At 31.6% G+C, this 25,789-nt stretch overlaps 1 protein-coding gene and 1 non-coding gene across 4 annotated transcripts in view; one reads left to right on the top strand and one right to left on the bottom strand.

Annotated features, from left to right (window-relative positions):
* Nucleotides 1-25,789, top strand: part of LOC125068053 (glutathione hydrolase 1 proenzyme-like) — a 60,459-nt gene that overhangs the window by 8,783 nt on the left and 25,887 nt on the right. Inside the window, exons 1-2 of one of the 3 annotated variants that reach the window (XM_047677038.1) lie at nucleotides 15,825-16,051; nucleotides 24,233-24,454. In XM_047677038.1, the coding sequence (XP_047532994.1) occupies nucleotides 15,927-16,051; nucleotides 24,233-24,454 (347 nt within the window). In that variant the 5' untranslated portion in view covers nucleotides 15,825-15,926. Of the gene's footprint in view, nucleotides 1-15,824; nucleotides 16,052-23,100; nucleotides 23,431-24,232; nucleotides 24,455-25,789 lie in introns of those variants that run through there. The other 2 variants (XM_047677037.1, XM_047677039.1) reach the window with 2 other exon arrangements.
* Trnar-ucg lies at nucleotides 2,820-2,892 on the bottom strand. Its single transcript has one exon. It is a non-coding gene; the product is annotated as a tRNA-Arg (tRNA).

The following is a 25,789-nucleotide window of genomic DNA, read 5'->3' as shown; positions in this document are numbered from 1 at the left end:
GGAGACTTCTAACTGAACAAGACATATTATGGTCCAGTATTTTACTCTCATAACACGATGGAACAGCAAATTACAGACGACAGAAAATAGGATTCAGGCTTAGGATCAACGGCTTTACGTACTTTGAGAAACCGGAGTGTAAGCCCTGCCAACGTCCAATTTCCGAAAAGCTACTCAAAGAATATTTACCGTAAAAAACCTTTAACTGTTTACTAGGTCGTAACCGATTTCGATTTAAGGATCTCGGAATAACTGGCTAATCTAGGATAATTAGACGAAAGTTGTTTTATTTAACTAATTTAAATTTTAAAGACTGTTTCGGCTATATGAAAACATTCTGATCTAAAATATATAACTTGCTTCATTTAAAAGCATCCTCAAACAATACTATCTTGCACGTTAAAGTATATTTTCACGAGAATTTTAGCTATTAATTGTAATTTTATTTATAATAATTATATAGATACATACATATAATAAATGTGTGCATGTTAGATATCACGTACTGTACATTATTTTACTTTATATACTACTATTTCACTGTAATGTTATGTCATATATTATGTTTATATCTGCCTTGTACACCCCTACCTCTTCCTATATCTGTTTCTTTCCTCTACCTTATGGTTGCCTGGAAGAGAACGCTGTTATGCGATAAGGCCGCCTCTTGTGCATCTTTCTTAAACGTGACTGAATTATGTGTTTACTGGTGTACAATAAAGAGTATTTTGATATGATCTGATTTGATTTAAATATTCATTGTGTTCAATCAAGCTCGCCAATACACTCACCAAGTAATAAGCAATTAACAGCAATACGTTGTTTACTGGGTCCCCGTTTAATCAGTGCTATTACATTTATTAGTACGATACATCAAAGGTTGATGCGTTTGTTATAACATCTTACACCAGTCGGCAATGTATTGACAATTTGATCTATTTTTCGAGCAAAACAGCCAGCGGATTACCTGATGTTTAGTGAATACCGCCGCTATTGGACACTTTCAGAACTTAGTACATTACTGGCGTTTGATTTATCCATTTGCTACCTCTTGAATAGTCAATTACTTCAATTATTTGGAAAAGCCATTAATCGAGATTGGTGCTAGCCACGTGGTTAATTGTTATGGTCACAAATGACGACTGACAAACAGTTAGTCCATTTATCAATCTTCGAAATGCGAATAATTAAAAATATTTGTTTTTTTTTTTACAAGTTTAACAAAAGTATAGAAATCTGAAACGCTTCGATCTGCAGGTTTCAAATTGCAACAATTTTGTATTCGGAGATTGAGCGTACCTAATCATAATATTAAAATCACAAATCCAATTTGAATATATGATTAGCAAAATCTAGCAGGTTATCCTGACAAATATACGGGATTTGTGTCTTGGCGATCGATTCAACTTTATAGAAGTTAGTAGAAGTATAAGCTACAGAGCCAGCGGTGAGTCACAATAAAGTAAATAGTATAAAAAAAATCTCAGAAAATTCAGTGGTGCTTGCTTGGTTTTCAGTCTGCAATCATTATTTAAAACTTGGTGCTATAAATATTATATATATAATCATATGTATCCTTTAAATTTGATTTTCATTTCAAAATACGACTCATTTTGTTTACAAACTAATGTTATCCTTCAAAAATATTATCCTGTCGCTTTCTTTTTACTCTTTTATAACTAAAAAAATAGTTAATATGGCTGACTTTTAATATTCATTAAATAATACAAAATTGAAAAGTTCAACTTGCCTATAGAAATCTAAATGATTTTAAAGCTTTTTATGAAATCAATTTGCCGTCGAACCTCAGCTAATAGCATTAAGACGATCAATTCTCTTGTGAAATTCGAAGAATTATTCATCGTTTTTAATTATATAAAATAAATGGTCTATGCCTACCAAGAAATGCGCATTACAAAATAATATTAATTCTCAATTTCTTATAAATTGCGCTCAAGATCTAGCATAATACTCTTAGAGAGTGGGTTTTATCAGTTAAATGGCCTATCAGAATTTTGGCTAATAGGGCACACTCAAGGACTAACTAACTGCGTAGGATCATTAAAGTTCTTAAGTTCGCAAACACAGCTGAGAACACAGCTCTCTAAGAATAGTCTCTCACTGTCTAATCTAATGGGCACGCAATCTGACACGTACGGAAAGATCAGATGCAGGACCAGGAGCTAAATGCCTTCTAAGCTACCAACTTGTTTGGAGAAAACCAACTGTCTAGCTTTGGACTGCTGTAACGATTATCTTGTGCGAAATCCGTACATAATGATAATTGATATAATGTATTTTTTATGACGAAAATTAAAGAATTATGTAAAAGATTTATAATGAGTTAAAGGGTTATAATTTGTTTTAATTACTCAAATACCCAACTGAAAAAATATTTAATTTATTTGGATAATAATTACACCCGTTTGTTAGTCCCAGGGTTCAGAGATTTTTTGTTTCAGCCCTGGCTTAAGATTTTTTAACGATATTCGTAGTCGGAAGATCAAAAGGTCCACATGTACATATATATATATATATATATATATATATTTAGACCCTCTATAGAGATTTTAAACAACCAATGTTGCCAATTATATTGACAACCCATTATATACCCATTGTATACAATTATAACAATAACAAAGACTACAAAAAATGTTGAATAATTATTAGAAAATATTATAATTTACTCTATAAAACACAAGTATTATTGACCTTTAATAAATAATTGATTTATCTACAATATTCATAAATACGCAAACAAAATATTGTAATCATTTTTATCAATAAAAATAATTACATCATAAAAATATAGTATACGACCGTGACAGGACTCGAACCTGCAGTCTTCGGATCCGAAGTCCGACGCCTTATCCATTAGGCCACACGGTCCTTGCAAGGGATGGTGAAATTTGTAATATTGTTTGTCTCTGGAAATGTATTAAAATGTTTTATAAAGCCTTTAAAATGGGTAACTTTATTATTTACGGACGTAAGGAGTTTCCTTAAAGCAGAGGCAGTATGTTGTCGTCAAGGTCAATAACTGATACTAGAACTTGTCACAAAAAAAAACTGTGATAAGTAGTTGTAGTATGTATGTTACTGTAAAAGCTCGAACTTACGTATTATTATAAAGGGACGACTTTTTTGGACTATTATAACCTAACCAAACATGTAAATCCTAAGATTTACCAAGTGAATGATGGTAAAAGTTCGAATCCCAAAGTTTTATGGACATTTACCATTCATAATCGGTAAATCCTATGTTTTACTGGAAAATCTTAGGTTTTACTGGAAAATCTTAGTTCGAGCTTTTACAGCCAAATAATTTAAAAACAAAACAATTTTAAATTTGTGAAATTAAAAACTATATAAACTTTTATTCACAATTATTTAGTGATTTCAATTATAGATTTAGAATAAAACATGACAATCTGTCACTATTTATTCCATGACTACGATGCCGAAAGAAATGAGAAAACCGTGAACGGTTGTGTGTAAAACATTTCGTTATGCACTAATTAGTAAATATTAATTGCCTTTCGAGTAAATAAATATATGTAGGTACTAATGTTGTTTTGTACTAATATACTACCAATTCTTATGAATATTTTTTATAGACTTCCATTTTTTTTTGCTTAAAGAGAGCCAAGTATGAACAGTTTTTATTTTATTATCTGTAAGCCACTATGTATATAAGTGTTAACAATAGAGGCTTAAGTAGCCACCCCACCTATGGATATGACAATTTCTCTTGTAATTGTTTGTAAGTGCTTATAAATTTAACACGCTTTTATTTTAGGCTTTCTCCGTTTGAGATGAATGTTAGAACCTTGTTTATACTATGTTATAAACACTTATATATAAAATAAAATAATTGTTATTATGTAGTATGCTGGGGTAAAAGCTATCTTTCAAAATGACACTTAAAATAGAATATATTCTTTTACATTAATACAATACATATTATAATACTCAAATGTATGAGTGTACAAGTGCACACTCCTTTCCCTCACTCTAATAAACCGACACGCAAAGGTTTATGAGCTTTCCAAGGCACGGGAATGGAATCATTTCCAACTACCAGACTCCGCACTGCTACTGAAAATTTGTCGACCGAAAATCCCATTAACTTATTAGCCTGCTAATATTATTTTCAAATATTTTGTGTATACACATGTTTGGAATTCGTTATTCGGCAGGTTATTATTTTTGGATAAAATAAAAAAAACTAGTACCTATTAAAGGATTTTTTAAACTTATCAATATAAGATTTTCATTATATTTATTCATTTTGACGACCTCCGTGGTCGAGTAGTATGTACACCGGTTTTCATGGGTACGCCACTCCGAGGTCCCGGGTTCGATTCACGGCCGAATCGATGTAGAAATAGTTCATTATTTTTCTATGTTGTCTTGGGTCTGGGTGTTTGTGGTACCGTCGTTACTTCTGATTTTCCATAACACAAGTACTTTAGCTACTTACATTGGAATCAGAGTAATGTATGTGATGTTGTCCAAGATATTAAAAAAAAAAAACAAAAATTGATAACGGTGGAGGTTAATACAGGATTGATTACATAAAAATATTGCGTCGTATTACTAAACCTTTCCTTTATTCAGTAAAGTAAAATGTTAAAAATGTATAGTAAATATTATATTATGAAAAAATAAGTTAATATAAATAAAAGTATTCAATTTATCGTTTGTAAATAACGCAGACAGAATGCAAAGATTAAAACAAGGCTTCTCATTCAAAATTTATCAATTTAATTATCGTTGTTTAATTATTCATTGCAAATATAATTACTGTAACGCATACTTCATTGAAATATTTAATGAATACCTACTTGTAATAAATCAGGATGCTATTTTGTATTCGCTCACCGAAAATATTAACCAATGAGACTTATTTTTTAGCACAAAATAGGTTCTTAATTTAAGTCTTTACCTAATATCGCATAATATTTGATTGGAATGTATTGAAATCCTGTCATACATTATACTATACGAAATGTCTTAGAAGCTACAGTCAATATTATCTCTTTGAAATCACTACTGAAAGAAACTTTAAATCTAAGGTTATACATGCTTTGAATAGTCTTCGTGTGCAAAACAACGATTGTATGTATAGCCCGTACTTTGCCCTAAAGTAAAATGCGTTGATGACGAATGAACGTAATGTCTTACTTTATGTGAAATTAACTGAAGTATACCATTTCAATCGATTATCAAAAAACAATATTATAACATTTGTTCTCATTAGGATAGGGTAAGTCATTTATGTAAATGAGGAAGAGAAAAGGACTAAAGTTTGACCCTTGCAAGAACCCTTTCATTACTGAGACTCCAAAAAAAATTTTTCGTATTACATCGAGCCTTTGAATTTTATTCTTTAGGTGATAAATTCAAATAAGGTTCGACTTTGCTCTTATTCCAAAGTATTTTGTTTTATAAGCTTTCTTAATATCCCAGATTTTATACGTAATGACCACTTATATTGTTTTTAACGACCCTTTCTGAATCCATATTGGTTATAAGCAAATTGTAAGTGAATATAAGCTATTTTTTATATTAAAGGATTAGTAGTAATTAAATTGGTCCAAAGTTGTTGCTAAAGGTCTGACCAAAGTTGTATTAGATTTGAATTCAATATTAACGTGTTTTATTAGACCAAGAAAAGAAACACGAGAATACAATTATTATTATTTTTTGCAAAAGGTTTTAATATTATATATAAATATAATCTGGCATTCATTGCGATACGTTTTAATTGTTGTTATACACAATTATAGTACCTACAGACCAGCTATAATTTATGTTACTGTACCAGAACCCTTCAAGAAAATATTGCACAAGGTTTCAGCCAAATGTAATTAAATAAATAAATGTTAGATGTTACTAACGTCATCAACAAAACATAATCAACCTCATTATTATTTATTTACGTCTATCTGCACATAGTACATGAAATAGATGCATTGCCTGAATCGATGCATAAAATAGTTGATCTCACATTTGTAAATATTTACTTTATGCAAGGAGTAGCGAGTAGATTGGATTTAAAATGAAAGTCGACGTCATGACAGCTTGGATAAAATTATAGAATATTTTTATCTTCATATTCAACGTTTACGAGGCGGTCGAAGAGGACTTAAGCACCTTCATAAAAATATTGATGTTTCATACGAAAATAGGTCATTTTCTAACGGTAACAGATTGATGATATAAGGTTGGATAATATTTCTTAAAGTGCCAATTTCTATGGGTGATGATGACCACATACCATCGGATGACCAGAAGCCGACCTACTTTGAATATACTACATGTGGGATCTTATTATACCACATATAAATTAAATATTTTTATGGAGTTTATATGTACTATTATCCACATACTCCTAGATGCCTTTAACGATTTTATTCTCAGTATTTCATGGCAATGAGGAAAATTATTATGTAACAATTGTATCTCTAGAAATATTTATTGCAAATCGTAAGAATTATTATTTTTTGTAATCTGCTGCATAATATAGACGTTCAAACGTATTATATTATATCTCCACATAACTGTTATTAACTTTGGTGTATCTAATTATTAATTTTTTATTAAATTTATCAATAAGAGTTTGCATTTAATTTTATTTTTGTTACTTAAACTAATCATTAGTATTGGTATTGCACATTCCTTATAGATAATTATCTTTAGTTAGAACGAAGTATATACATCATATACATACTTTGATCATTTTTATGTTTTTGTTGTCACACTCGATCACAACCTACATTTCAGGGTTATTGCTGTCAGTATTATATAGTATCGATAATTATGCAGATACAACTTTGCACTGGACTCTACAACGTCTAATTCTTCATTGTCTCTGAATACGTCGCCAGCAGCTGTCCTCCTTGATGTTATTGATCTTGATGTTGTAATGGTTTTAAGACAAGAAAAATACTTATTCTTATAAAGTAACCTAGCAAAAATTACTGTTATAGTGATTATCATCTTTTCAATTTTTTGAAAGAATTAGCTCGTGTTTTTAACTGACATTCAATAAATATTTATTTATTTCACGCGTTCTTGTGTATGTTTACTGATTACTCTTTAACGGTAATATAATATTTATTCTATTAAGGTAATTCTACAGGCGGTTGTGTACAGTATATCATTTTATATTAAATCGGCAGTGACCGTATATTACACTTTTTTAACGATATTAAGGTACCAGAAAGACAAATGGACAACCTTATGGTAAGTTGCAACCACCGCCGACAGACAGTAGTACTGTGAGAACCACCCCTTTCAAGATTTTACGAACGAGATACAAATTTAGTTACCTACCTTTCGTAAAAGATTTAATAAAGGCGATATCAGATTTAACTGCGTCAATTTATATATGATTCTATAAACAATTTTACATGACCATTACAAGCTCAGCCCATGTTTGCCTTCGTTATTGCTCTTCAGTTGACAAAACGACGCAGGTGTGCGTGAAACGGTACACATTGATTAAATATGTTAATATAATGCCTCCCGAATGTCTCGGCCAAATGCCCTATTATAAGGACATTAATATATTCTTAATTTGAATGTCTTCATAATGTCTTCATAAATTAAAATCTTATTTTTTAATTAATTTGTTACTGATAAGTTAAGGTAGAAACTTATGGGAAAAATTGATTTGTTTCGTGAGCCGACACATATTTCTTCGCCTCTCTCATCATTATCCCAAAATCACTTACAAAATAAAAACCTACTATTTCTTAAAAATTATATTTATCTAAGATTTTAGCATGATTCACATTCCACGTAGTCTAATTTTATACAGTAACTATTTTTATTCATATTTGTATATATTTAAGAACTTAATGTTAATAATTCTTATGTAAATAAATATATATAGAAAAAATTTTAACTTTAAATGTCAGCATAATATAGTACCTCTGTTAGTTGAAAACTTCTACAACTCAGAAAAATCGTACGGGAGTCATAATTGTCTTCTATTTTTTAGTATTTAACAGAAATACTTCATCTAATATATCTACAGCCTGGTGACAGAAGAACAGACGGACGGACAGCGGCGTCTCAGTAATAAGCTCCCGTTTAACCCTTTGGTTACGAAATCCTAAAAATGATCAAATAAAAAGCCCTGAAAGTGTTAAATAATAATAAAAATCAATAATAAAACGAATAAAATAGTTTGTATTCTTTATTGTATCAAATTATTTTACATATTTGTAAATCGAGTCTCTGATTGTTATTATTATTTTTAAAAAGTAATACATTTTACCCATCAAAAGACCCATATTTTTTAATTAAACATCTTAAATGAACAATGAAAAATTTTTTTTTTTCAATTAAATACTTATCCAAAGTTCTTTTAGAAAACATCGCGAGGAATTGCCACATATTTATCCAATAAAGAGAGAGCAGGACTTAGCCGTAGTAGGGGGACATTAAGAGGCTCTTACTTAATTTTAAAACCCAAAACTGCATTCAATAAAATAAACTCATTCGATAAATAAATTCATACATGTAGGTACTTAATAAAATATCCCGAGAAACTTTTAAAATTTGACGACTACGATTACTTAAGTGACTTAGGCGTCAAATAACAAAGACTTTTTTCGAAGTTTAACACCCAGGGGGATTAAGGAGGGGGTTTCGAACTTACGTCAGTATTTTTCTCAGAAATTCTCTTTTAGCACAAATATCTCGTCACGTACTCGTTTTCCGGAATTTTGGAATACACTTTTAAAATACGGATTAACATTCGTGAACGGATAAAGTGTTTATGGTAAACTATTATTAGCCCGCGACTTCGCTCGCGTTTTAGGGTTGTTCGTCAGGTTTTTGATATAAAAGTATGTCCTTCCTTGGAGTTCAAGCTTCCTTCATACCAAATTTAATTTAATTCGATTCAGTGGTTTGGTAAAATGAACAGCAGACAGACAAACAGAGTTACTTTTGTATTTATAATATTAGTATAGATTAACATAGATAAATACTATACATTTGCATATAATATCCTGCAGCTTTGTCTGTCTTTAGTAATCTGTTATACTCTGCATGTAAGAAGTCACTTCGTATCTCACTCATGAAATTTTATGAATTACTAGCTGTGCCCGCGACATCGTGCGCGTTGTTTGAATTTAAGTTATTTGGATATTGTAGCGTGATTTTATTTTTATTCGCTATCTGCCAGTGAAATCCAGTCGAAATCGGTTCAACCGTTCCAGAGATTAACCGGAACAAACAGACAGACAGACAAAAATTGTGAAAAAATGTTATTTTGGCATATGTACCGTGTATAAATTTTTCCGGTTATTTTAATATTACAAACAGGCACTCCAATTTTATTATATGTATAGATGAATTCATTGAAATATTGACAACAGACTAACATTGACACGCCATTTTGATCTGTGTCTCTTATAAAATTTATAGTAATTAAATTCAATGTCGCATATGACATTCTAACATTACACGCCATGTTCTACAAAGAGTTTCGAGTTTCTTTCGTACAGAAAAAGTAGAGCCCCAGTAACCCCCAGTTAAATAAGAGAAATGTCGAATTAACTTATTTCAGATCAAAAAACAATTGTTGAGGAACGTTTTGAGTGCTAAAGTAGGTACTATAAAAATAACGACGTTTTAGATGGTAACACAATGAAATAAAACGATCGCCTCGATCTCGTTTCAAATAAAATATTTTATTATGCTAATTTTATTTAGCCCGTCTGGGTAGGTACCACCCACTCATAAGATATTCTACCGCCAAACAGTAGTATCAGTATGGGCATGTTCCGATTCGAAGGGTGAGTGAGCCAGTGTACAGGTACAAGGGACAAAACATATTTTTTCCCTTCGTTAGTGTTTATATTTCTTACAGCACCATTCTTTATGGGCTGCGGTTACCACTTACCATCAGATGGCCCATTTTCCCGTCCACCTATATAGTAAATAATATCAATATACACGTGTACTAAGCCGATCTACGAGTATATCGAAAAATAATTTTATTTTCGACTTTTGATTTCAGAACATTTAAAAATTAAATTCCGTCGTTATTACTATATATCGAACTTTAGCTTACTAATAACTAACTTTCTTTTATACTCAGATATTATAGTTAATGGGTCGAACCGATTTTGATTATATTCGGTGAACAGGAATATATGGACATGAGCTAAGGTTTTAGGATAGGAATTGGCTAAAAGATTTGAATGAAAGAAAACATTTTAGAAAAAAGTATTTTTTTAAACAATAAAAGTCCAGACAGATCTGTTTTCCATCTATCTTTCTCTTATTGTGATTGAGCTTGTTTTAATATGTCGACTTTTTTATTTTCAAGCAGCACACCATCGCAATTTCAAGATAACTTTTTTAATTGCGTTGTATGGTTATTTTGCAGCGACATTTTTTGACCCTGTTATTATGGACTACCTGTCTTCCTCTAGAAGAGAGTTATCGCTCTTATTGATTAATTAATTCTGGATACCGACTCTCATTTGGTTAGTACTTGGCCAGCCAGCCATGATACTCTCATTTTTAAGTCCAGAATCTCCTTAGTAGTCGCAGTGTTTATGTAGTCGGTATTATACACTAAGTTTTTTCTGTGGCGAGATATTATATCGAATGTATCTTTATTATTTTATTCCTTCCTGTCAAGTGATTTATGTTCGAATATTCATTAATGTTATTATTAGTTTATGAATATTAGAAAATTAAATATTTGTACGTATTCACCTAATGATAGTAACAAAATAAATTACGAAATCGGACGTAATAAAATGATGGATAAATACTTGGATCGCAAATTTTATGAATTCACGTGATTTTTGCAATATATATTTTATTTATCGTTCGGCGCGTGATCTCCACGGTTGTTAGCGTTGAGTTACAGAAGCTTATAATATTTAAAATTCTTATTCATCTGTTAGTAGATTCTTAAAACTTGATGGCTTAACACGTGTAAGTGTTGTCGATCGTAAAACCGCGTATCGATTATTAGTAAAGATATAAAAACTTTATTGTGTGTTGTAATACGTTACCAGTTTCAGTTTTTGTTTCTTTCATGAGTCTATCCACTGTCCCGTTCTATATCATGACCGAGCCCAATCTGACGTGTGAGACAAAAATACCTTAATATCTAAGTACTGAAAAGATAAGTGTACTAACTTATTATGTCATTTAAACCAATTAGATACACTCAGAAGCTTACGTTGTATTAAATTATAGCAACTGTGAAATATTACTTACAAATGTATGTAGTAATTAATATTATTCGTTATTTGAATTTTGTAACAAATCCTTTATAACTATTGCCTCGATAATAACCAAGTTCATACATAATATGAAACCTATCTTCACTTTTCACATAATATTTTCATAAACCATTCATAATTAACGCATATTAATCGAAAAAATATTCTGTAGACAAAAAGGCGTGGTTTTGCATTTTCATGCACGATTAAGACATTAGTTTTTTTTAAATGTAAAAAAGTATCTGACCTTCTAGCCGGTTCAATTGAACAGAATCGTATATTTTGAACCGGTAAAATTACGCTCTCTTCTCGGAAGCGGGTTTTCCAAAATTCCTCTTACGTCACAAAATAGGGGTGTATATAGAGGCATCTCGCAGGGAACATTTCAGAATCTCTGTCATGTCACCATTATCCATATACGACACAATAGTATTGGCATTGGGGGAGTATTTTGAGAGAAACCTTATTCAGATTAAATATCGTATTCACTGAGATTTACGAGCCTTTGGATATTGATAGGCTCATAAAACTAAATCCCCCGAATCATCACAGACATAACAGAACCGAAACATCACAGAAATTTGGACAATTGCAATCCCTTCAGACAAAGGTAGAAGGCTAGAGGGCTACTTCCTGCTTAATCTCACAGAGAAGTAAAAAGTCTGGCCGGGAATCCAACAAACTAAATATCTATAACGATTGATAAGAAGCACTTACATCATTTCATTAATTTATTAGTAGGCAGAAGTATAATACAATGTTTACGACATTATTATTATTATTAATAAAGCATCCATTGTATGACAGTTACCGACACTTTTGATTTATTAATTGCGATAGTAATATGATGTATTATACCGTATTCATATAATTAGACCGGCTTTACGCTTTATGAAATATAAATTCAACACTGACTCGCTCGGAGCTCCTATTGTTTGTTTATTATGAAAATTCATACAACGGAAATAATGAAGTACTCGGATATATAACCGTCTTTAATTATTCATGCATTACAGCTTAAGCTCGATTACTATGTACAAAAAACTGTTCGTTTTGCTTACGAATGGTAAAATTTATGTTGACAGTTTTATTATTGGTATTAGTATCTGTCCTGAAATATAACCATACTGAAGCCAATGGTACCTTCTGAATTACGTCTCGTCGTAATTATCATAGGAAATTTTAATGTTTTTTTTTCTGTCATTGGTTGGCGGACGAGCATATGGGCCACTTGATGGTGAGTGGTCACCACCGCCCATAGAGAAAGGCGCTGTAAGAAATATTAACCATTCCTTACATCACCTATGCGCCACCAACCTTGGGAACTAAGACATAACGTCCCTTGTGCCTGTGATTCCACTGGCTCACTCACCCTTGTAACCGGAACACAACAATACAGAGTACTGTTATTTGGCGGTAGAATATCTGATGGGTGGGTGGTACCTACCCAGACGGGCTTGCACAAAGCTCTAACACCAAGTGTCCATGAATTAATCGCTTCTTTATCATAGTGAATTAGTCTTTCTGACCGTTTTTCGTCACGGCGGCAATGCTCAACCAACTGCGTACGTATTATATCGCCTCACTCTCATAATCCGATGGAATTGCAATTTGGCACAACCAGAGTGGATCAATCACAGGAACAGCTATCTGAGCTTTACGAGCTACGTGAAAGTGAGCACTGCCAATTTCCAAAGTTCGGGCTGCTTCTGAGAACTCCACTCAGAGTTGAGAGTTTGGAATTCAAACTCTAAATCCAAAAATCTTATAAACAAACCCCAAGACCCATTTAGCAAACAAATGCCGTGCATTAAAAGTAGAATCAGCAGAGGATTACAATTATAAGGTTTGGATGAAAAGATTTTAGTCAGTCTATTATTTTGCAACAAATAATTAATATTGTTATTATTATCAGAACAGTGATCTAGTATTCTAAAGCCTGCTAACTAGATTTAACATCTGTCTGCCAGGGTTATTTGTGTAAACTCGTCTAGAGTTAAACTAAAGTTAATTTTAACGCGGACACCGAATAAATTCCCAGTTTTAGAGAGACTACTACTATTATAGCCGGCACCAAGGAGTTTTAACTACATAGTTTGCGATGCACAAAAAGTCTCGGAAACTCTGTCACATTCATACCCAAACTAGAGCAACATTGAAATAAGCTTCTTCCAATCTTCCTTTTTTTAAGAAAGAAGGCTTACGATTTACCTTTAAAATTGTCAGATTAATAAAGTTAAATCGACACCCATGACCCTTAATTTCATTTTAAAAAATCTTTATATTAAATAACAAGGCTATAAAGATAAACGACAGCCCATTTAAGGACTTAAATTGTTAAGCAGTTAGCAACATACGACTGATATGATAATTGCGGTAATAAAACTCGTAACACCTCGCTGTTTTTTTTTTATAAATTTTTTGCGTAAATATTGTTGAATAACTTCATTAAATTACGTCCGATACGTTACGTTGACGTTGAATGAGTAAAAAATATAAAGACATATATAATATCTTAATATAATTTTCCTTGTACAATTTTGCTGCGATACCTTTATATAGCCTAAAATGCCATCATTAATTCAATTAATAATCATCATTAATTTTTAGTTACAATTACCTAACATCATGTCCTTCTCAAACGCGGGCAAAGCCGCGGGCTAGTTTAGTAATAACCCCAAATCATTACACCAAAATCAGTGAACCTACCACGATTTAAGCCCGTGGCCTTCGTAAAATTAATGTAGTCTATCCCCTGTGCATATAATTTCTACTACTATACCTGAGCCGATAACATACAGGTTTTCTATTCTCGAAATACAACCGATACAAAATTGATAAACTATTTAAAATTGGCAAAATACACAAATATCTGTCAATTAAATCTTTATCCAGTTTTAATAAGTGAGCTAACAAATCTCGAAGGTTAGGACGCGTACACAATGATTTTGACTATTTTTGTTAGTTAAAAATAAATACAGAAGTAATATAAAAAAATTGTTTAACGTTTAGTCCAAAAATACGGGAGATTTATTAGAACTAATTAAAGTAACTTGTAAATTCATTCTACGATTATTATCAAATCACAAAATTTATAATCATGAGACTAACCAGAGCAAAGCCTGGATATAGATTAAGTTATAGTAAATGAATAATTAATTTTATATAAAACAATAAATTTAAAGTGTTTTTTGCAGAATAGTATAAAAATGACCACGTGGTATCCTCGTGGTGCAATTAATTTCACAACAAACCTATCATTTTATTAAGTGCAAGTCATCGTAACATTGCAAAAAATGTTGTATGTACTGTACATATGTATATATGTATTTTTTTTTCGTTTCTACTTTATAAATCACTAACACAAGATAAATGATTTTTTTCTTTAAAATGAATACTTTAAGTGTACAAAATAGTTTTTTTTTTATAATATCGGTAGGTGGACGAACTAATGGGCCACCTGATGGTAAGTGGTCAACATCCCCATAGACAATGGCGTTGTAAGAAATATTAACCATTCCTTACATCACCAATGCGCCACCAACCTTGGGAACTAATATGTCCTCGTGCCTGTAGTTACACTGGCTCACTAACCCTTAGACATACTCGTGGTCCCGCGGTGTAACCGAAACATCATTATCGATGATCGTGGGTTCAAACCATTATGTAACCCCATACTTACGCCATACTTGATCTATTGTGATAGTCTTTCGAGTGCCAATTATGGGGGATATTGATACATTGATTTGAAGTTTGTTCTCTATATAAATAGAGCATTCATTGAGATGTAGCTCACTTCAAACCGAAACACAACAATACTGCTGTTTGCCGGTAAAATATATGCAAAATTAAGACCTTTTACCTAAATATTCAGCTTTCAGCAAAATTCGCCATTTTCAATACCATATAAATTGTTTTATTCCAAGAATCTGTCTCAGCGGAAAATGTAAACGCTATGACGCGATTGGAATCACAATTACTTTATCAACCGTCACCTAATTAATTCGTCTCAACCGTCTGCGTACATCCATGACCACGCTTAGCACAATACTTTAATGAAATTCATTAAATAATTCTAAAATTATTTATTTTATACACCACATGTTTTAGTTAAATTTATTTAATATTTCTTAAATTAGTAAGTATAACTTTGCCCCGCAGTTTTACCTTGTCTTACTATTGAGAGAGAGAGCATCTTCAGTGTGACACTAATATTTTATAAATTAAAAATATTATAAATAATATAAATAATACTGAGAAATATAATACCACACCCGACTCATCGCACCACCCTCACACCTTTCTTGCTCCCCCCCTCTTAGCATATATTCATTTAGTCCATAACCTAACTCAATAAACACGCTATCTAACGCAGAAACCGTTTTCCAAAAAAAGTATCGGAGATAAGAGTGTTCAAACATACAAACTCTCCATCTAAATAATACTATAAAAGATCAGAATCCGAAACTAATTATTACATGAATTATATTTTTTTTTATTAAATAATATTTTGTTAAACATTGAATTATGAACAGGCCTTTGGCTATGACGTACGAGGTCACTTCAACATATTCGTGGACGGCTTTATGTGGCTCAGTCATTCCGCTGTAAGCCTTGCTTCCTATAGAGGACGTGTCGTGTTCTGTGACAGTAGTGATGTGTGATCGAACTGATCAGGAACTATTGCGTGAGAGTTCTTTAAAGAAACCGGACCGGAATGGCAGTATCAAACGGAAGAACCGGCACGTTTTAATCAGGCTACCGGACTCGGATCGCAACAGGTGGGTCTCTTTTGTAATTCGAATCTGGATCGAGTTAAATATAAAGTACAGTATTTTCTTACTGAAAAGTCTCGTATTTTATTGAATGCTATAAATATCGTAAGATGAATTGTGAGAAATATGAATAAAGCTTTATTTAACCTGTAAATAGTTTTTCAAAATATAAATTTAATGATATTTTATCATTAAACATGATAAGAGAACGTTATCAACAATACTCTGTTAACAATCTACTTATAATTAATAATTAATAAACTATAGCATATAAATTCCTATTTCAAACACATTTTTTTCATTTAATAAAAATATTTTTTTTATGGGTTGTTCGGTGAATATTTATATAACAAATAACAAGGTAGCGATCTTCCGTATCGAATCAAAAATACATTTTTTTTTTTCAATATTAGACATTATTACAATAGTGGTAAGTTATATATTAGTTTATCTTGTAATATAAAGAGCAATTATTTTATATACTAGTTTGTAATTATTCGTGTGTCTTGGAAACCGGCTATAACGATTTGACTTAAATTTTGTACTCGACGTTGATTTTATCTTATCTATCTAGGTGTATTTTCTAATAAAAGGTAAATATATTAAAAGAAATGTCTCAGATAGTAATAAACCCAACTCACTGTCTTTGCTGTTCTTTAGAACAAGAAAATATGTCCGGAAATTCAGTTTATTCTATATTAAGTTTATTTTAATATATTTTAAAAATATATGTATATTTAAATGTTTTCACTAATGTTATTATTTATTAAGAAATTGTTGTTTATATAAAATTATCGATCAAGTGGTTCTTATAAATATGAAAGACTATTTTAATTAATTCTAATCTATTTGCTTGAAAGTACTTTATTGATTAAATTTTATAATAATAATAATTTAATATTATTATTATTATTAAATTTGAAAGGTCTCTGGAAAACTTATTACATCAACGGAAATACGTAAATAATGTGCGTTGTTTCTACCTGTATAATTAGTAATAAGACTTGAACTTTAATTATTTTATACGGAATTACTACTATGTCTACATTGAAACTCCAAGAAAAACGTATTAATTATAATAATAATTATATAATATTATGAATAAACACACTATTTTTCTTATATTACAAGGCAGTACAGTAACAGACAGAAGAGTTCAGTATCGATTAAACTAGTGGCTATTTAATACTGATGCACATTCCAAGGACATCTATTCAAATTCAAGCAATGTTCAATGGCAATTCGTTTGAAGAAGTTTATACATTTCTACATAAATGACATTAGGCCTCCGACAATTCTGTTAGTTTGCGTCCGATCGAGTTATGAGAGAAAATAGCGAGTGCACAAACACAAAAACATATTCGTTTAATCTGTGTAGTTGGTTAGACAGCCATGGGCATAGATCAGATTATTGCAATGTTACGTATTTTACATGTAAATTTTGATCGAATTATCCTTACTATATGTATGCTTAATATGAACGGATGAGAGTGTTTGTTATGTGGATAGCAGCAGAAATACCAAAAATATAAGGAGTGTCAGGGACATGAACGTGATCGAGAATATTATTTATACTATAGATTAATTAGAAGAGAAAACTTTAAGTAAATTTCGACCTCACACAAAAGACAACAAATAAAAAAAAAAAAAAATGATAATAATTGTTAAAATAAAATTGTTTTAATTGATTTTTCTTAACATATTTATAATTTTACATAATAATAATCTATTTATTAACAGTCTTTCTTTTTAAAAAAACTTAAACAAATTGCTATACGAACTTACATAATATTACTTTCAAAAATAGAATATTACACAAGAAGCAAGATCTTTTTTATAATAGTCCATTAGCCCGTCCACCTACCTTAGGTGGACGGGCTAATGGACGTCCTGATGGTAAGTGGTCATAAGTAGTCACCACTGCCCATAGATATGGGCATAATATTAATAATTCCTTACGTACCCAGACGAGCTAGCACAATGCCCTTTCACTAAGTCAAGGTATCACCCATTCATCACAACATATTCTACTGGCAATAGTAATAATAGCCAGTGTAACGACACACTAGGGACATAACATCTCAGTCTTCAAAGCTTGCGATAGATAGGCGTAAGTAATGGTCTTTTACTTTGGGCTTTGGGCTTTGTACAAGCCCGTCTATGTAGGTACCACAAACTCGTCATATATCCTACCGCCTCGCAACAATACTTAGGATTGTTGTGTTCCGGTTTGAGGGATGAGTGAGCCAGTGTTACTACATACACAAAGGTTATCACATCTCAGTTCTCAAGATTGGTTGCTATTTGGCAATGTACCTAAGGAATCGGTAAATAGATTTTACAGTGCGAATCTCTTATGGGCAATGGTAACCACTTACCATTAAATGGCGAATTTGCCAGTCCGCCAAGTTATTTTATACACGAAAAATTGTGACTACTTACTATCAGTCGCCACACTATTTGCTCGTTTGTGTAAAATATAAATAATAAAACAATAATTAATCTTTTGCCGACTGAAAAATGTTTTTATCATTTTTATTTAGTTTTACTTACTCGAAGTAACTCGACTCGGCAGGCGAGGACTGTCTAGGTGGATTTTGAACTGCCCACACTGCTTACTGTCAATATAAGGCATTAAAGAAAATTACTCTTCAACACCTGTATGCAGCTGATTACAAGAAAACAGGGCAATCTTATTTCATTGAAAAACCTTCTCTACTTTGTCATAAGTTTAGATGCAATATAACAATTACCATTCCGGAGGGGGAGTCGAGAAAGGCTATAGGAAAATACACAAAAATAAGGACAAGCAATATTGTGTAGATGTCTAACTGCTGGGCATATGTTATTTTGAGGAAACGGTTAAGAGCTTATTACAATGTTTCCTCATAACGTTTTGGCAACGCACCTGCAAGCACCCCCAGTGTTGCAGATGTCTATGGGCAGCGATACCAAGTGATCAGATGATCTATCTGCTCGTTCGCCATCTGAACTATAAAAAAACCACCGCCAAACGAGTAACTGAACACATATTATGCCCATAAACATTTACTAGTGCTTGTCCGGATTCGAACCCGGATCTTTAGTTAAAATTACCTGTTCTAAACATTAAGTCGTCTTAGCTCCAAATTACACGCAATCGAAATCTTAAGATCTAAGCTTATCGATATACACAAAATAATTTAATATTTTCAATGTAGCTTCCAATCAATTAGGTAACGGAGATCAAAACATGTTTTTAAATTTACATGTTTAGCTTAAAAATATAAATAAAAAAAATATATTTAGAAACAAACTTTTTTAATGGATCCTTGTAGTGAATATTCATGAGATTGTGCCGTCAACAATATCAAATGTGTAAATATTTGCAGCTCAATGGTTGAGAGATTTCAGGCACACACATTTAAAGGCGAATATTTTGTTTCAATTACTTAAGTACGAGTGTTCATAAATACGCTATAAAGTCAATTCCAATCAAAGAAGTAGTATAATGTAAGTATATAAACATACCTTAGTTTAACGTATTCCATGCGTTTTGCTAATAGCTCTGATTATCATGCACTACAAGTACTTCTTGATTAATATAATGTATGTATAATAAAAAAATATATCACATAATGAATTTAAATATCCACATTTAATTTTACTAGCAAAGTTCCGATAACAACTTCGCTGGCATCCAGACACAATTTTTCCGCGAATTCATAATATCATAGATTTTATTAGTCAAGAATTCGACCAATGATATCGCGACATTTCAATGTCAACAATTTTTTTCTTTACTAATATAGGCGATAGGAATAGGCGACGAAATGTGTTCACGTGTATATATGTATCATTAATACATAGTATAGAACAAAGTCGCTTACCGCTGTCTGTCCCTGTGTATGCTTCGATCTTTAAAACTACGCAACGGATTTTGATGCGGTTTCTTTCAATAGATAGATTGATTTTTTAGAGGTTTCTCAAATGATGTCGTAAATAAACACATTTTTACTTACATTGCAAACGCTGGCTGAACCCTACGAGATAGATTAAAATAATGTTCTACAGTATTGTACACCTTAAAAAGGTCTTCAAAAAAGTCGCGATGGTGTATGTCTATCTTAGGGATAACCCACAACAACCATTTTTTGTCCTTTACTTTTTACGAGAAATATTAGATTATTTTCGAAGCGATTTAAAAAAATACAGCATTAATCGTTATTCAATTCAATACATTTTGCATTTAATATAGACTAATATGAACCTTTAAAACATGTAATTTAAATGAATATTTTTGAAGATATAAGAGATTTAAAACGCAGGGACATGGCGGTTTGTATTGCCTAATGACTAAAAAATTGTGAACGTTGTAAGACATTCTGTAGTATATTTAGTATCAGCTTTGCATCCGTGCAAAGTAGGGGCGGGTCGTTGGTGTATTTCTATAACACTCTTTGAAGTCTAATCAGTGGCTAAAATAGTTAATGTAATATGCTGGCGGATAAACTTAGTGTTAGGAATATGCCCAATTAATTAATAAACATTAATTGTCTATAAGATTATCTTTGATAAGAGCCAGAGGGCTATATACGAGTAGGGTCTACTCCGGATACCCTTATAAAAGTCAATATTTATGTAGAGTATTATAACATAATAGAGGCTGCAGGCTAACTGTAATAGTAATCAACAGTACACGTGATGAAAGTGAAATCCTCTCTCTTTTTAACATAGGTACCTGATGGTATGTGGTCAACACCGCCCATGTAGACATTGGCGTTGCGAGAAATATTAACCATTCTTTACATTGCCAATGCGCCACCAACCTTGGGAACTAAGATGTTTCGTCCATCGTTCATGCAGTTACACTGGCTCACATACCCTTCAAATTGGAATACAACAGTAATAAGTATTACTGATTGGCCGCACAGACACAAAACCGTACACAAAGAGCTAAACAAGTAAATAAACAATAATTAATTAAGTTTATAAAACAAAATGCAAATAGCGCGCGAAACATTACCTTGAAGGCGAAACGGCGTGTCTTATTGTTAATACGTCAAAAGTGATGTTACTTTAATTTTTAATTACTGCACATACTACCGGTAATTTGCGTTCGCTTCTGATTTCGTATTCGCTATGTCGCTTCACTATAGGTAATATACCGCACGCTGTTTTTGTTTTATAATCTGAGTTTTATTGTATCAGTAGTAGGTAAGAGTTTGTAAATTGTCAACGTCTACCTGCACAGACCTCGGAATAAATTTGTGTCACTAGTAGTCTACTAAGTCGGCTAGCCTCTATTGCAAATGACTTCCGTGGCTGAAATCGGTCAGGATGATGACTATGATATTCATCGTCATTGTGTATAGCCTTGTTGCAATTTCATAATTTATTTATTTAAAGATTTTGAAAAACCATCGACATACTCACAAATTATTAAGTAAAAGTAGGAAACAAGTTCTTGTACAGCGTGATACACCACTACAGGCGTTTACATTACACATTTATAATAAAAACTACAGTCTTATCTTTAAAATGAAAACAAAAACATTAACAACTATATGAAAGAACTACTACGATGCATATCTTGTTAGCTTATTTTAATACATACACAGTAGGCTAAAATATCCTATTGCTTTTTAATATCGCCACATTTAGATAATAAACGAAAACGAAAGACGGATTTTTATAATAAAATAAACATAGCATTGACAATTTTGTACCCATACTATAAAAATGTGTAAAGTATTGACATTAAATAATTAAAATTCTGCAATCAAGGCCCGAAGAACTTGGAGGTGAACGTCTTTTGACAGGAAATCTAATGTTATGCTTTCTAGAATTGTCCGATAGAATAACGCTACAGTTTTTAATAATCCTTGTTATTATGTGATTAAAAAAAGATCTTTACGAAACCGGAAAAGGTATAGCCCGTACTTTTGAGTATTCACTTATTAGATTTAGGGTTATTTTTATTTATTAATATAATCGTTTACTTTATGTTTGTAAGTATATATATAGTATAGGTTAGCGGACGAACATATGAGCCACCTGAAGGTAAGTGGTCATCATCGACCATAGACAATGGTGCTGTAAGAAATATTAAACATTCGTTATTTCGCTAGATGTTATGTCCCTTGTACCTGTAATTACAAATGGTAAGCTAGTTACCATTGGACCCATTGTCGCTGCGATCGGGATTTAAATAAATCTATTTTCTTATTTTAGCCGGACGAAGTCGGAACGAGCAGCTAGCATAATATAATAAAATACCGGAAGGGTAAGGTATGAATAGGGTATTCCGGATATCCCTACAGTAATTAATACGTATAAATAATAATTTATAATATAACGATAATATAAATTATTAATAAGTACATAGTTATAAATCTATATTGTAGGTATTTCAATATAAATCTATACCAATATTGTCTTTGTATTTCTGTTTGTTAAGTTTTCACGGCAAAACAACTGAACAGAAATGAAATTTGTTCTAAAGTAAGTTTGAAACTCCAGTAAGATCATAGGCTCATTTTTTATACCTATAACTTCATACCGCCATCCTAACACGCGTGCAAAGCCGCGGGCACCACTTATACAAATCCCAAGGTCACATTTTTAATAGTTCTACGTACAAATACTAATATCTTTATTATATAATAATATAATATTATAAATAAATTAATATACTAATATCTTACTACGAAATTAACAAATATTGTAATAATTAAAAATTAAATATAAAAAATAAATAAAGCAACAATGCATTTATAAGTATCCTGATCATTTTTACTGAGCAAAAAGTATTACTTACATATTTGGTAATATTTTTTACCTTAATATAAAACCTTTATATGAAATAAATTAAAAGGTAGTAAAGGGTAGGTAAATAATAAAATGTTTCCCTAGTCCTAATTTCTTAGCCTCATAACTAAGAACTATAACCACGCCATCTATCGAAAATGTATAAGTATTAGAAAGCGGTAGCCAGTTCTACAGACATCAAGGAACTGGCATGAACAGCTGTTTTTCGTATCGATTTTCCGCACTCGCAAACAAGTTCACTGCACTTACGTTTTTGTCACAGCGAGATCATTAATAACAAATCTATTAGAAACGCTTAATAAACGTCAAAAACGAAAATAGAAATGATTCAATGGTCTTTCTCCGAAGACCACGTTTTTAGGTTATGTTGTTATTGTGCTCAAACGAACTGTCAGGACGTGTTGTGAAAAGGATAAAAACATGGAACAATCAATACGAAGTGGACTGCACCGGCGACACTTCATAAGCACTCATGTCGAAGATATACCTATGGACACTATTCGATTAGTGTCACCGATTAACAGATTCGCTATTTTACAAGGAAATTTTAATTATGACGATGATTTCCCTGAAAAGTAAGTAGTTGCGTCACTATTTCGCTGGATACATTCAATGTCACGCTTGAATATTCTTAACAAAACCATATGCATATCGAAAACACGTCGAGATCAAGAATGTTATATAATTTAAGACGAATATATAAAACTATATCTAACTAATAAGTTGTCGAACCAATAAGACCACATATTGTGTAAAATATATAATATGCTATTTCGATATCAGACAATATAAGAGTATCCCTAATTTTACAACTGGCTGGCAAAAAAATAAAATAATTACGTTTTAATAAAACTGAAATCGAGTAGGAATATCCTTGCATCAGAATGACATAACTAGTTTCCTAGTTAAAAATACACTGAACTATTTAATAAAATACCCCTATTTATACTATATAATTATTTATTTTTTTGCTTGCCATAAAAAGAGGTACCTAATAATATCATCCATGACCTAACTTAATGTAAGTGTATAGCAATAAACAATGGTGTTATTAAAAAAATATTCACGCTCACATTTATATTATAAATACGCCATGTAGAATTAATAAACTAAATACGATTACATACATTTATGACTAATTGCTTGTAATAACGGTCGGAGAAAAAACAACACGATAAAAAAAACCTTATGATTGCAACGCGAGAGAAGTTTCTAGAAATTATGAAACCTTTTATTATGACTATGACCTGTCTGTCTTTTACTACTTCGCACGAGATGGCGCTACCATACTAGTTGTAAATAAAACAAATGAAAAATAATCCGTAACCTTGGCCCACAATGACGAATATTAAAAGTATTTAATTTATATTGTTTCAGGCCTTACAAATTGAAAACGAAAATCATAATATCAGCACTAATAACTTTAGTTCTGGTATCAGCATTAAGTGGTTACCTCATTGGTAAAGCGGAATATAATGCAAGGAAATTGTCGGCGCCGCCGGATCCAATAAACCCTCTGCCACCGTCACCGTCATGGCTCCATGTGTTCAAGAAGGCAGCGGTTTGCACAGATGCACCGCACTGCTCGGAAATTGGCAGGTAGGTCAAAAAGCTAGTATAACAGAAATCAATTAACACAATATACTTGTTCATAGGAATTTACAATATACTTAGAGGATTTTCTTTTTAAAAAATAACATTAGTATACACGCACGTATCCAAAAAAATTAAATATGTTTAAAGTAAAACTTTAATAAATATCAAAACAGTATATTACATTTTATAGTCGTAGTCATCGCCACATTTTTACCCTTAATACAAAAAAAAAAAAAACTTTAGCCGTTCCTTACATCACACAGTTGGTGAACTGTTGTTACACTGGCTCAGACACTTTTTAAACCAGAACACAACAATACTGAGTACTAGTGTTTGACGGGAGAATATTTGATGAGTCGGTGGCACGTAGCCAGGCGGGCTTGTTTAAAGTCCGAGCCCATCAAATAAAATTAATAATATTAAAAACAGACTATGTTATATGAGTAGATAATTAATAGTGCTACCAATAATCATAATCAAAACTGTATTCAAGTTGGCACACTAGGAACAGGCACTTTTGTCATTTATACAGAACGGTATTAAAGGTAAAGCTACCACCGATTCGGAATGTAGATTCTACCGAGAAGAACCGGCATGAAACTAAGCGGCTATAGAGATTAATAAAAATTATTAAAACAAATTCTGGAAAGAAATGAAATACCTCTAAAGACGTTTTTATTAAACATATTCATATTTATATATTATCTGAACCCTGCCCATAGAATATTAAAAAATATGCTTTCTTATTTCTAATACTTGTAAAATTTGTGACCTGATTTGTAACACATCTCAACAGGGACAAACATCGCAGATAAATAAATATTAACCAGTAGAGCTATTCTGTTAGAAGAAACTCTAAACTCATCTCAGAACAAGAGCGTGAAGTCTCAGAATGCAACCTTGACTATAAACAATATAAAATTTAGAGGATACACGTACCAAAATGACTTATCGCCATAAGTCGGTTGTCAACATTTCATAAGTGAAATACGAAGTGAATTCTTACAGATTGCACTATAGTTCTTTATCGCCAATAAATGTTATGTCCACTTACCCTTGACACCGACACAAAACCATTTTTAGTAGTGTTGTTTAGCAGTAAATTAATTTATGAGTGGGTGCTAGCTATTAGACTGTGTTAGTCACTCTAGCATAAATCCCTGCCACCAAATAAAACTTAATTTTTAACACAAATCTGGATTTTTTATAGTAGGAGATTGGTATAGAATACAACATTTATATTTGTTATATCTACTCGCAGTAATATATCATAAGAAAACGAAGCAACATCGTATAGAATAGAGATTGTTGAATTTGAATTTGAAATTGAATGGTACC

Source organism: Vanessa atalanta, chromosome 13, assembly GCF_905147765.1.
Source record: "Vanessa atalanta chromosome 13, ilVanAtal1.2, whole genome shotgun sequence".
Classification (NCBI taxonomy): Eukaryota; Metazoa; Arthropoda; class Insecta; order Lepidoptera; family Nymphalidae; genus Vanessa; species Vanessa atalanta.
The sequence above is the reverse complement of the archived record's forward strand: the minus strand, read 5'-3'. Positions and strand labels throughout refer to the sequence as shown.